At 39.8% G+C, this 13,414-nt stretch overlaps 1 protein-coding gene across 1 annotated transcript in view; it reads left to right on the top strand.

The window, feature by feature from the left end:
* EXT2 (exostosin glycosyltransferase 2) overlaps nt 1-13,414 on the top strand; it is a 108,669-nt gene that overhangs the window by 38,249 nt on the left and 57,006 nt on the right. The window contains exon 8 of the mRNA XM_084894494.1: nt 9,725-9,856. Within this exon, the coding sequence (XP_084750620.1) occupies nt 9,725-9,856 (132 nt within the window). The remainder of the gene's footprint in view (nt 1-9,724; nt 9,857-13,414) is intronic.

The following is a 13,414-nucleotide window of genomic DNA, read 5'->3' as shown; positions in this document are numbered from 1 at the left end:
TCTTTTCCAAATTACAAAATTGAATACTAAATTTTTGTACAGTAATGCAGAGTACATCGGAGTAATTTAAAGTATTAGATTAAAAGCATTGAAATTTCAGAAATATTTGAGGTCTCAGCATATTTCACATCTAATATTTTTAATAAAAATTGGCTATATGCTTTTTCTCATTTATTTATTTATTTAAAAATATATTTTATTGATTTTTTTACAGAGAGGAAGAGAGAGGGATAGAGAGTTAGAAACATTGACGAGAGAGAATCATCGATCAGTTGCCTCCTGCACACCCCCTACTGGGGATGTGCCCGCAACCAAGGTACATGCCCTTGCCTGGAATTGAACCTGGGACCTTTCAGTCCGCAGGCCGTCACTCTATCCACTGAGCCAAACTGGTCCCGGCTGCTTTTTCTCTTTTAAGTAGATGAAGTATGTTATCAGGCTTCAACTTAATGCTTAAGGCAAATATCAGATGATCAATTTTAGTGAAATTATTAATGAAGAAATTTTTTAATACTTTCTATCATCCACAGATCCCCAGAGATTTAAGGATTTTAATAGAATGTCATGCTGTATGTAAATAGACTAGGTTGAAAAATTTAGAAGATTCAATGAAATCAACTTCATGGTTTTTATTCCTTTCAAAATACATTAAATATAGTGTGCTAGCCCTATATAGTGTTGTTTGGCTAGTGGATAGAGTGTCGGCCCCTGCACTGAAGGGTCCCGGGTTCAATTCTGGGCAAGAGCACATACCTGGGTTATGGGCTCGATCCCCAGTAGGGGATTTGCAGGAGGTAGCCAATCAATGATTCTCTCTCATCATTGATGTTTCTACCTCTCTCTCCCTCTCCCTTCCTCTCTGAAATCAATAACAAATGTATTTTAAAAATAGTGTGCTAATTTTTTTAGTACTCCTTCCTCCAGGAGATGGAGCTTAATTATGTTCACCTTGAATTTGGACTGAACATGGTGACATGAATAAAATATGGAATGGGAACAGTAGTAACTTTATAATTGAGAAACCTCACAGACCCCATCTTAACCAGGTGACCAAGGTTAACTTCACCTGTAATAAGTCATATTGATATCGGATATCTTCTAATATGATGTGAAGAGAAAGACACATCACCTCTGTAGTATTCTCTAATATCCATAACCTCTAATAGTTAGAAAACATCAGATCAATCCAAACTGAGGGACAGTCTACAAAATTCCTGACCATTTCTAGTCAAAAGTGTCCAGGTGATGAAAGATGAGGAGAGATTGAGAAACTGTCACAGATTGGAGGAGACTGAGCAGACATGGCAACTAAATTCAGCGTGCCATCCTGGGTCAGAGTTCACAAAAAAGCCCTTAGAAGAAAACTGAGAAAATCTGACAAGTCTAAGGTTTAGTTAACTTCTTAGTTTTGATGATTATACCATGGTGATACAAGATGCTAACATTGGGGGCAGCTCAGGCTGAGGCGGGGTCTGCAGGCTGCCTACACTACGATTGCACCTGTCTTCTAAGTCTAAAATTATTCAAAATAAAAAGTTTAAAAAGAAAGCAATTCCAACTTTGCATGGTAAAGAAGTATACAAAAATATTCACACCTACCAAAAATTGTGAAATGAACTCTGCTTACTGTTTTGTGAACAGATGTCTGTGGTTTTGGGTGAAATTCCATTGAGTGTGATATGTGTGTGTTCCTCAAGTGCCGTGTTCAAGTGATGGAGATGATGGTGCTGGAAACACTGTCCTGGAAGATGGCTAAGGGCCTGGCGAGGCATCACAGACTGTTGGGGAGAACGCATGGAGAGGGCAGATAAAGCAGCTTCATGAGGAAGGAGAGAGAAAAGGCACAGTCGTATTTTATGTAGTAAGGTATTTTAAATGTAACTAAATTAACAAAATAAAAGTTTTAAGGAACAAAATGGTGTACTGATAAATCCCAGGTATCATTTTATGTTTCAGAAAATCCCTTTTTATTTTAAAGAAGGTGACTTCTATTATTGTTTATTGAATCCTTGAGTAAAGGTGTATCAAATATTTGTGAACTTCTCCTCCAGAAAATCTGGTCACATGGGCATTGGACAGTTTTGTAAAACTTTCAGCACAGGAGAAGTGCCTCTGAGTGTTTTTGTTTTTGTTTTAAAATTGTTTGTTTGTTTATTTATTTATTTATTTATTTATTTTTATTGTTTAAAGCAGTGGTTCTCAACCTTTCTAATGCCACGACTCTTTAATACAGTTCCTCATGCTGTGGTGACCCCAACCATAAAATTATTTTTGTTGCTACTTCATAACTGTAATTTTGCTACTGTTAATGAATCATAATGTAAATATCTGTGTTTTCCGATGGTCTTAGGTGATGTTGCTAGCGAAGGAACTGTGTTAAAGGGTCGCGGCATTAGAAAGGTTGAGAACCACTGGTTTAAAGCATTACATATAGTAGTACATATATCTCCTCCCCCCCCTCCCCCCCATTGACCTTCCCCCAGCCTCTCCTACCCCCTGTCACATGCCCTCACCCCCCCCCCCTCCCCTGTGTCTTGTGTCCATTGGTTGTGCTTATGTGCATGTATATCCTTCGGTTGATCTCTCCCCCCACTCCCTAGCCTCCCCGCTGTAATTTGACAGACTGCTCGGTGCTTTACTGCCTCTGCATCTATCTTTTTGTTCATTCTGAGTGGTTTTGTGGCTATTCTTTCCCCTAATTTTAAGTAAGTTGTCATCTAACTCTTACATGTATAAAATGGAGTAAGCAAAAGAAGAAACAAAAACGGTTTTGCCTGTGGTCATGCTCAGCTAGAAATCAGGTCGCTTGGAAAGTTACTCCTGAAGGGAAGAGCATGGGCTCCCTGCTCCTGCATCAGGGCTCACCCTTACAGCACGGAGGATGGGCACCCGCCCGCTGCCAGGAAGCCTCGGACAGGCAGGGATGCTCGCGGTTCCATTTGTCACAGCAAACAAAGGAAAGGACGGAAGGCGCCTTTCGTACATGTGTTTGGAAAGACTTGGAATCCCTTTGGAAGTTTCAGATTCATCTTCAGACACAGCTTTGAAAAATTAATCCATGAGGTGTGGAAATATTTTCCAGCCCTTCGCCTGAAACAAATGGTTCTGTCAGTGTGAGTGTGTTAAGAGAAAATTTCCTATAGCACACATCTCTTGAATTTCCTAGTTGCGCAGAGGCAGAGTACTTTTGCAACTTTAATGGTGCAGCTGTGTTTCTTTTTAAGGTTTTTGAGGGAGAAGGTGAAGGTTTCATTTCGTTTCCATCTCTCTACTGAAAATCCCCGCCTAGTCATGCAAGTTGCTTACCTTTTGCACTAGATTCTTTAGCTTACTACTATTAATTATTTTAAAGTCTCTGTCAGATAGGTCTACCATCTTGGTCCTCTTTGGGTCTGGTTCTTTAGACAGCTTTATATTATGGTGGTGGGTTGTTTACTCTTGTTTTTTGTAAATTTTGGTTGAATGATGGACACTCTCTGTAGAGAAACAGGAGGCTGAGGTAAATGTCATGTCCAGAAACGGACACACCACTTCTGTCAGGCCATGCATGCGGGAGGCTGACTCACTCTGGTCATTGGGCTCGGTTTGGGTTTTGCTGTTGCTAGACTTCCCTTCAGCACATCACACACTCAGATGCCGCCAGCAGTCAGCTGCTGCTACTGTGATATTAGTGTGGGGCCCCAGTATTGAGGTTTTTCTCAGACTTCCCGCCTCACCCTGTGCCCCCGAGGAGGCCTTCCCCCTCAGCGGGAGCCTTTCACTGCTTGTGAGAGGTGCTGACTCTTGATGGGGGCAGTAGGGTTCTCCCTACCCCCGGCCCAGCCCCAGTCTCAAGCAGGCCCATTTGTGGGGTTTCTCAGAGTTCCTGCTTCTTCCGCCTGAGGCAGCTGTCTGCTGCAGGAATCTTGGGCTGGAGAGTGCCCTGCCCTTCTCTTAATGGGAGCTGACCTCTGCGTGGTGTCAGTGCAGGATCCTGACCCAAGTAAGTTTTCTTGCTTGCCTTCCAGGGACCGGTGGCTTTTGCTTCTGCTGCCACAGGGCGTGTAGCCTTGTCTGGGATTGCTGGTGGGAGGGTGGCCTGCCCCAGCACAGCAATGGGCTGCTGTGGCTTCCTCAGTGCAAGGCTTGGGTGTAGCTCATAGGAGCTGTGGCTTCAACCCTCCCCAGTGGCAGGCTGCCTTTCCATCCTCTCCCAGAGGCAGTGCCTCTGTGGCTGACATTTGGTTGGGAGCATTTTGTGCTCCTTCTCCAGCAGTTGAAAGCCTTTGTTTTGGGTAAGAAAAAAGTCCAAGAAATGGGCAGGGATTTTAGTTGTGTGCTGTTCAGGACTCTCTTTGGGTTCCTTCCCTTTCGCAGTCTTTCTCAGAAACACCCATTAGAGTATAACTTGTGCTGAAACCGGTTTGGCTCAGTGAATAGAGCGTTGGCCTGCAGACTGAAAGGTCCCAGGTTCGATTCCGGTCAAAGGCGTGTACCTTGGTTATGGGCACATCCCCAGTAGGGGTGTGTAAGAGGCAACTGATTGATGATTCTCTCTCATCGATGTTTCTAACTCTCTATCCCTCTTTCTTCCTCTCTTTAAAAAAAAAAAAATCAATAAAATATATTTTTTTTAAAAAGAATATAACTTGTAAATAAATGCGACTACCCTGTGTTTGGAGCTTCCACATTGTTTTACTAGCCCACAATCAGTTTTAAGAATTCATTACAATTTTAGTTGACTTCTTTGGCTACTTTCATGGTAGCCACCTCTCCCTTCTGTACTCTGCCAAAGCTGAAATCATGTGCCCCATCTCTCCTGGAGGAGCTCGTCACCTGACATTTTGTTTTTCTCCCTCAAATATATGTCCCTCATCTTTCATCTTTTAAAATTCTGCATACAAGATGCAGTCATTATTATTAAATGATTATTTGCCCCTATGCAGTCATTATTATTAAATGATTATTTGCCCCTTTAACTTCATGGGTTGGAACTTAGAAGATTTGGAAAGTTCTGTGAGTTGCCTGTGCCTCCTTGTGCCTATGAGGCAGTATTGTTGGGTGGGTTTGTTCTTTCAACAAACATTTGACTGGCTCCTCTTCGACAGGCACTGTGCTAGAGGCTGGGAACTCAGAGTGAGCAAAGCCAGATGCATTCCCACGCCAATAACTTCTGCAGAAGTACTGTCCTCTTCCTTGAAAGCTCAGAGAGTTGGCTACAAAGCACATGTTATTGGTTGCTGTACTTGTCATTATAAAGTTCTGTTACACTCCCATTTGATGTATTTTTATTATTTCTAACTCTATTGTCTGACTAGTTGGATTTCTTGAGATCCCATTCTGTCTTCTTCCTTTTCCCATCTCCCAAACAAAAAGTGTTGAAGGCATTCTAATGGAAGTGATGAAGACCCTAAGAGGACAGGATGGATGTAAGGAGAGAGCTAACGTTTTCTGATTGTCTGTTTTTCACTAGAACTTCAAAAAAAAGGAGCTTCATAAACCTCATCTCATCAGTCATCAAAGCTTCATGAGATAGGCATTAGGAACTTCATCTTACGGATTTCAAACTTGAAATTGTGCAAGATGCTCATAGCCATGGCTCTTCATACTATACTGCACTGGCTTCCTTTAAACTTGGATTATTGCTTTAGCTTTATGGAATTGAAAATCAGAGACATTAAGTACATTTAACTGATGTATAAACTAAAGTAGTAATTTCAATTTAAGGTACCTATTTGCTTATGGTCCTTTTAAGTTGGCCTAATCCTTGCCCTTTAGGAACTTTATTATTCTCATGTTTGAAAGGATTCTAGGAACTTTATAATTTATATACTTTGGAATATGCATGTTTTATAAAATTATGGTGGTATTTGCTTAATGAAGAAAGGTTAAACACTTTGTCCACAGTTATGTTGGTATGCCCAGTTCACATGTGACTTAACTTTTTAACTGGGTAGCTCCCACAGTGTAGGGTGATTGGGGCTTTTGCACAGCTGTAAAGAATCCCTCATTTAAACTTTACAGATAGAGATAAATGTGGCTCATGTTTTAGGGGAGAAAACCCCCCAAACATAAGGTTTTGCATTTGGGTATGGCCAGGATAGCTGCAGACTTCTTTCTCTCTACCGACAAGTGGCTGCCATTGCGTTCTGGAGGGGCTGTAAATTATAATGCTTCTAAACACTTCAAGGTGTTGCAGAGGTCCTGCAGAAACAATTAAGCCTGACAAGTTCACTTATCCTCAGGCTGAAACATTTGAGCTATGATTATTGGCAAAGCTTGCTTCCGTAGAGTGACTTGCCATTTGGTGTACAGAGGGAGATGATTTGAGACATCTTAAATGAGAAGCTCTGTCCTACAGTTGTGCCTTTGGCTGGTATTCTAGATGGATTTGTTATCAAGTCATTGTTTCCTATAAATCCCAAAGGCTGCTGTCTCCACTGTGATTAAATATGAACATAAAGCTTTGAAATTCTTAAGTTTGAGCATGGTTTAATTTGAATATGATTTAAAATAAAAGAACATATGATGATGGACCCTTCTTGATAGAAAGGAAAGTAAATTTTAGGATGGGTGTGTTTGTGTGGGGGCTCATGCTTCTTAGTGCATTTTTATACCTCTCAGTTTCTTGAAAAAGAACTATTTCCTAAAACTTACCATGTGCTGATACTCTGAATTCTCTGGAATGGAATAGGGGAAGGTCTGAGTTTAGAGTTATAGTTAAGATTCATGGATTTTAGTTGTGACTCTGACACGTAACATCTTTGTATCTCACATATGAAATGAAACTTGTACGTATCTGTTCCGAATAAGGGACAAGCTGGTTATAAAGAGCAGAGGTGATCATGGATACAAAAGAGCTTTGTAGCAGGTAAAACATTCTTACATTTGCAAGGATGCTAGTAAAAAAAGAAAAGAAAGCCTATTTATACACCCAGGGAACTCATAATCTAGCTGGAGAGAGAAAAGTGATCATCTGAAATAACAGCAAAACAATTATAGGACAGTATATAACAGGACTAACCTGTAAGGTAAAGGCTGTAAGTGCTGTGGAATTTCATAGTAATGGGAGATAGTTGATATTTGGGGTGGTCAATTAAGGTTTCATAGAGAAGAGATATTCTTTCAGGTCTCAGAAATTGTAAATATTTTGACTAGATGATGGCATATTGGGGGTAAGGGAAGCAGCAACATGAATTTACACAGGAATGAGTTGGAGAAGCAGCAGCAGGCAGCCAGCAGGCTGTACCCAGATGGGAAACTACAAGACAGCTTAAGTCAGATGCCTTTGGAAGCTAAATCTGTTTCAGCTTTTCATTGAATAGGAGAAATTCTCATTGTGATGCTTTTGCCTTTTTTACACAATTAGTGGAGAGGATAGTCACATAACTCAGAAGTAATCTTGGGCTTTAACTAATGAATTGAGGACTTGCCCAGCAACAGAACCAAAGTTGGCAAGTCTAGACTAGAAAGTATCTTTTTCCTCCACTTCTTTGGGTTATGCTTCCAATTTCCTGTGTTAAATTTTCATAGTTCACCCCTGTGTAAATCCTAATGATCTTTGATTTTGAGTGGAATCGTAGGTCTCAATGAAGTTGAGATCATCTAGACCAGCATCCTGCTTTGTTAATAACTTGAGTTTTAAACTCTGCTTGGCTAAGAAGCTGTCTTCTTTCAGAAGACTATATTGGATGATGATAGAGTAGCTGGTATTGAAGCAGAAAGCAGTAGTCCCACAGGGCTGAGAGCTGGAGTTAGGGTTTATGAAAGTGTTTGAAATTTAAAAGACAGAATCCAAGGGAAAAGGGGACCACAGGGAAATAAGAAAAAAATGGGCATGCAATGTCCCTTGAGGTATTTGCTAACTTCTAAGGTGCACATGATCAGAGCAAGACTCTAAGAATCTCTGCAGAAAGAAAAGCCGGGTGCCTAACAAGCTGTGTAAATCGTATATAGTGCTGACAAGATAAAGGTGTGTTCAGGCCTGCCAAGATGGAAGGGTCCTCGTAATTAATTCAGGCTTTAACTGAAAGCTCCAAAAGGCCATGTTTTAAGAGTAAGAAAAATCTGAAAAAAGTTGGCCCTAACAAAACTTAAAACCAACCACTAACCGGATTAAAGTGTTCTGACTGCATTCACTGTGCCTGACAGAATATATTACACTCTTAGGAGGAAAATAATATGTATCATACAGAACCTCGGCATATACAAAATAGCTAGCAAATGAAAAATTAAGAGGCATTCTAGAATTTGAAACCAAATGACAAAATGAAGAGGTTAAACAGATAGTAGAAAGAGATCTATAGGTGATTCAGATATTGGTGTTATCTGTCAGAAACTATGTTCAATAAAATAGAAGAATTTCAACAAAGATGAATTCTGCTTTTAAAAAGTCAAATGAAAATGAAAGAAGTGAAAAATGTAAAGTAAGAATTCAACACATGAGTTTAATAGCAATTTAGACACACACAAAAAGAAGAAAGGATTATTGGACTATGAGAAAATTGGGAGAAAATATCCAGATTGGAGCACAGAGAGAAAAAATACAGAAAAGAGAATAAGAGACATGGGATGCAGTGAAAACATTTCATGTGTGTGTTTAGAGCCCTAGAAGAAGAGAAAGGTGACAGAACCAATATTTAAAGAAATTTTGGCTGAGAGTTTTCTAAAAGCAGTGAAAGACATCAAACCACAGATATCAGAAGCTCTGCACTCTGGTAGGGTAAATGCAAAGAGGCAAACCTAGGCACATGATGTTGAACTGCTGTAAGCCAAAGACAGAGAAAGCTTAACTGCAGTTAGAATTAAAAGGCATGTAGTACAACAGCTTTTATTTATTAGCAAAAATTGCATGAAGCCAGAAGACAATGAAATTGTATTTATAATGTGCTGGGGGAAAATGATTTCTAGCCTAAAAATTTTTATTTAGCAAAGATATGCTTCCAAAGCCAATGTGGGGGGAAAAGAAATTTTCAAAAAAATAAAAATTAAGAGAATTTGCTGTCAGCTGACCTGCAGCAAAAAAACCCCACAAAACCAACAAGTTCTTCAAGTAGCAGGAAGATAATTTGAGATGAAAGCTCAAATGTGCATGAAGAAATGAATATCAGAAAGGGAAAATATATGGTAACTGGAAATGAGAATTTACCTTAAAAATTAATAATAATGTCTTATGCTATTGAAAATATGTAGAAGAAAAATATTTGGCACTGATAATGCAGTAGATGGGAGAGAATAAACAGAGGTTTTCTTATATTTGGTAAGTTGTGAAATTACTAATTTGAAATATAATATCATACATAAATCAATGATGCTTACTTTAATAGCTACTAAAAGAATAACAGAAGACTAAAAAACCAGCAATCTAATAAAGAATAACATGGAATAATAATTAAATTTGTTTGATCAATTTTAAAGGCAATAAAGGAGAAATAAAGGACCAAAGAACAGATGAAACCAACTGAATGATTACACTGTAAATGGGACTATATGTACAATTGGAATGTTGAAGATTTTTGGATGGGATAAAATATTAAGATTATTTATGTTCTTTTTTACAAGAAATAAGCCTTGAGGACACAAATTTGAAAGTAAGAGTGTGGAAATAAAAACATATATTATACATATGTGCACCCACAAGCAGAAAAGAATCAGTAAGGACATCGGATATTTAAACGGCACTGATAATCACTTTTACTCTATCTCACTTGTTTGCTCACTTAAAACTGTGTTGTTTTCTTTGCAGGCACGGTGGTTCTGGGAAGCATACTTCCAGTCAATTAAAGCCATCGCCCTGGCCACCCTGCAGATTATCAATGACCGGATTTACCCCTATGCTGCCATCTCCTATGAAGAATGGAATGACCCTCCGACTGTGGTAAGTGAATTCCAGTGCTAGCCATGTTGGGCACGGTCCAGCTGTTGGGATGGGACAAAGGAAAATGTACTGAATTTGTAAAGGATATTTAAATTCTAGCTTTCTAAAATGAAAGCGTGCTGTTATACTTGGGGTCTGATAAGGCCGGCTTAATTCTAAAATGATGATAAAAGTAAAAAATACAAAAGCAGCAGATCCTAGTTTGTTTTAAGTGTGCTTAGGAAGACAGTATGTTTATTGCAAAGATCAGCGGGGAGGCTTGGGTCTTGTTGGAAATGAAGCCTTCCTGATGCCTTGCAGTAGCAGTGCTTAGACTCTTGAAGAGATTCTGTAAATTACTTAATAATAATAGTTTCTATCTTAAGTGCTTACTCTCTGCCAGGGACCGGGCTAAATGCTTTACATGGATTATTTCAATGAATATTTCTAACACCTTGTGAGGAAAATAGCTAGCAAAGGTGATCTAGGGGCAGCATGGATTGCCACGCCACTTGCAGAGGTCCCTGGGTATTTCCTGCAGAGCTGTGAGATGATCAGAAGCTGACCTCGGGGCTTCTTCCTTGCTTGAAGGAGTCACAGGCCCTTGTGGCATGGTGGGGTGGCCGCATCTTCTTTTACATGGGATATGCCCGAGGCTGAGGGGCTGGAACTTACTGCTTTCTAGCTGCTTTGGAGCATCTGGCTGTCTAGTTCATAGACCCCAAACTTTCATGTAAGATAACTCCATTCCTCATTCTAATCATTGTTCTCTTTCCGGCCAACCCTCCATGTCTCCTGATTTGACCTTCTCAGAAGAGCTGTATATTGCTGCCTCATTAATCTTCATATAGGACTCTCCTTTTCTCCCTCCCTCCCCCCTTCCCTCCATCCCTTTCCTCTTCCAATCTTTACTAAGCAGTTGCTATGTGTCAAGCACTCCACCAGGTGCTGAGAATATAGAAAAAGAAGCCAGTCCTTGCCCTCAAAAGAACCTCCACTAACTGGGGAAGCCAGTGAGTAAGGCTGCAAGTGAATGTGAAGTGCTCTCGTAGAGTGGTGTACAGGATGCCGTGGGAGCACAGGGGGAGGCAGCCCTCCTCGGCGGGAGGGGTCACAACACTTCCTGAACGAATGCCTGAGAGGAAGTAAATATAGAGTTTATGGTAAAAATGAACAAAGCAAAACCTTTCTGTTCTGCTTGAGGTAAAGTTTACTTCTGTTCATCTCCTTCCTTGAATCCATTACCAAAGGTAAACTTACAGAATGTTTGTAGTCACACATAAGCATCTATATATAGAGAAGTCTAAGTGACCGACCGACTGGTAGCTAAGTTGTGCAATGACCGCTAGGGGGCAGACGCTCAATGCAGGAGCTACCGACCTGAGGTGACTTGGCAGCTGTGGTTTTTGGGTGACACACCTGGAACCAGAGAGAAGGGAGCCCGATTCTGGGGTATATCACCCCCCAAAAAAACCCCTCTCGCAATCCATTACCCCTCAGGGGATGTTGGAGAGCTGGTTTTGACCTGATCCCTGCAGGCCAGGCTGAAGGACCCCATCGATGCACAAATCCATGTACCGGCTTCTATTAGTTATATAATTTCAGAACACAAATGGGATTATACGACACACATCGTTCTCACCTTGTCTTTTTTGCTTTAATAGATCATTGACTTATTTCCATTTCATTCTGGATAATATACAATTGGCTGTCTATGTCCACTGTTTCAATTTTCTGAGTTTTGCATTTGTGAATTCAACCAATTACAGATCAAAATTATTTTTTAAAAATCCCAGAAAGTTTCAAAAAGCAAAAATTGAATTTGCCATATGCTGAGCACAATATCGAATCCATAGGAATGAAGTGATATATGTAGGGCATACCCTGCTGTCATCTTTATGCAAATATAGATTATATACAAACAATATGCCGTTTTTTATAAGGGTCTGGTGCATTTGCAGATTTTGGACCCTTCCCTGGGGGAGGGTCCTAGAACCAATCCCCTGCTATACCAGTGGATGATTGTACTTCAGTTTTAAGGATGGTATATAGTATTCCAGTTAGGTGTATCCTACATAACAGATCTGTTATTGATAGAAATTTAGATTGTTCCCCCCCACCCCCCATTTTCAAACAGTAATACAAGGGACATTCTTCTTCTTTTAATATATTTTATTGATTTTTTTACAGAGAGGAAAGGAGAGGGATAGAGAACTAGAAACATCGATGAGAGAGAAACATCTATCAGCTGCCTCCTGCACATCCTCTACTGGGGATTTGCCCGCAACCTAAGTACATGCCCTTGACCCGAACCCGGGACCTTTCAGTCCGCAGGCTGACGCTCTATCCAGTGAGCCAAACAGTTTCGGCAGGACATTCTTCTATATATGTTTGCACAGAAATGTGTGACTATAATTATAATTATGGAATTAATTTTAGCAGAGAAATTGCTTGAAGAATAAACACATTTTGATGTTGATAGGTATTAAGAAATGGTCCTTTCAAATGACTATACCAACTTAGAGTTCACCAATAACATTTTGATTATTCTGGTTCTGCTTGCCTTCTGTAATCCTAAATACTTGAATTTTTGCTCTAAGGAAAATTGTTCTTATATGTATTTTTTAAGTGGAAGGTTGATATTTCTGTCAGCCCCCCTCAGAATACACATATAAACCCAGTTTGTAGTTTGATTTGCCACATTGAATTTTTAGATTTTTAGATCCATTCTGTAGGTTTTTATTGAGTGCCTGCCACATTCCAGGTTGTGTTCCTCGTACTTGAAATGTATCCGTGAACAAAGCAGAGAAAGTCCATGCCTTCGGGGAGTTTACATTGCTATCTGGAAGCAAGGTTTGTTTTTCTAGTAGAATTTTAACATTTTCCTTCATAAGTCTTGAAACATTTTCTTAGATATCATATCTTTCTTACGCTCCTATGAAGAAATACTTTCTGACATTATAGTTTTCTACTAGCTACCATTTGTATAAAGATACCTTATTGACTTAAAAAAAAAATTATTGATTTCAGAGAGGGAGTAAGAGAAAGAAATAGAAACATCAATGATGAGAGAGAATCATTGATTGGTTCCTCCTGCACACACACGCCTCCCCCCCTTACCTGCAACCCGAGTATGTGCCCTTGCCTGGAATTGAACATGGGATCTTTCATGGCCAGCATACCTTTTTGGCTTTTGTATATACATTGTGTATTCTTTTATTGAAATCTACAATTGTCTCATTTTTAACATTTGATTCTCTTATGTTTTCTAGATATATAATCATATCTACAAATGCTAATTTTTGCTTCCATTTCCCAACATTTGAACCTTTTATTTATTTATTTTTTTATCTAATTGCATTGGCAAGTACTTCTACAACAATGTTAAATGTAATTTGAGTGTTAAAAGAAGAGTAGGGCCCTAGCTGGTTTGGCTCAGTGGATAGAGTGTCAGCCTGTGAACTGAAAGGTCCCAGGTTTGATTCCGGTCAGGGGCACATGTGTGGGCTTGATCCCCAATGGGGGACCTGCAGGAGGCAGCCAATCCATGATTCTCTCTCATCATGGATGTTTCTATCT

Source organism: Pipistrellus hanaki (genome assembly GCF_964339955.1).
Source record: "Pipistrellus hanaki genome assembly, chromosome: 9".
Taxonomy (NCBI): Eukaryota; Metazoa; Chordata; class Mammalia; order Chiroptera; family Vespertilionidae; genus Pipistrellus; species Pipistrellus hanaki.
This window is presented reverse-complemented; position numbering and strand designations above follow the sequence as displayed.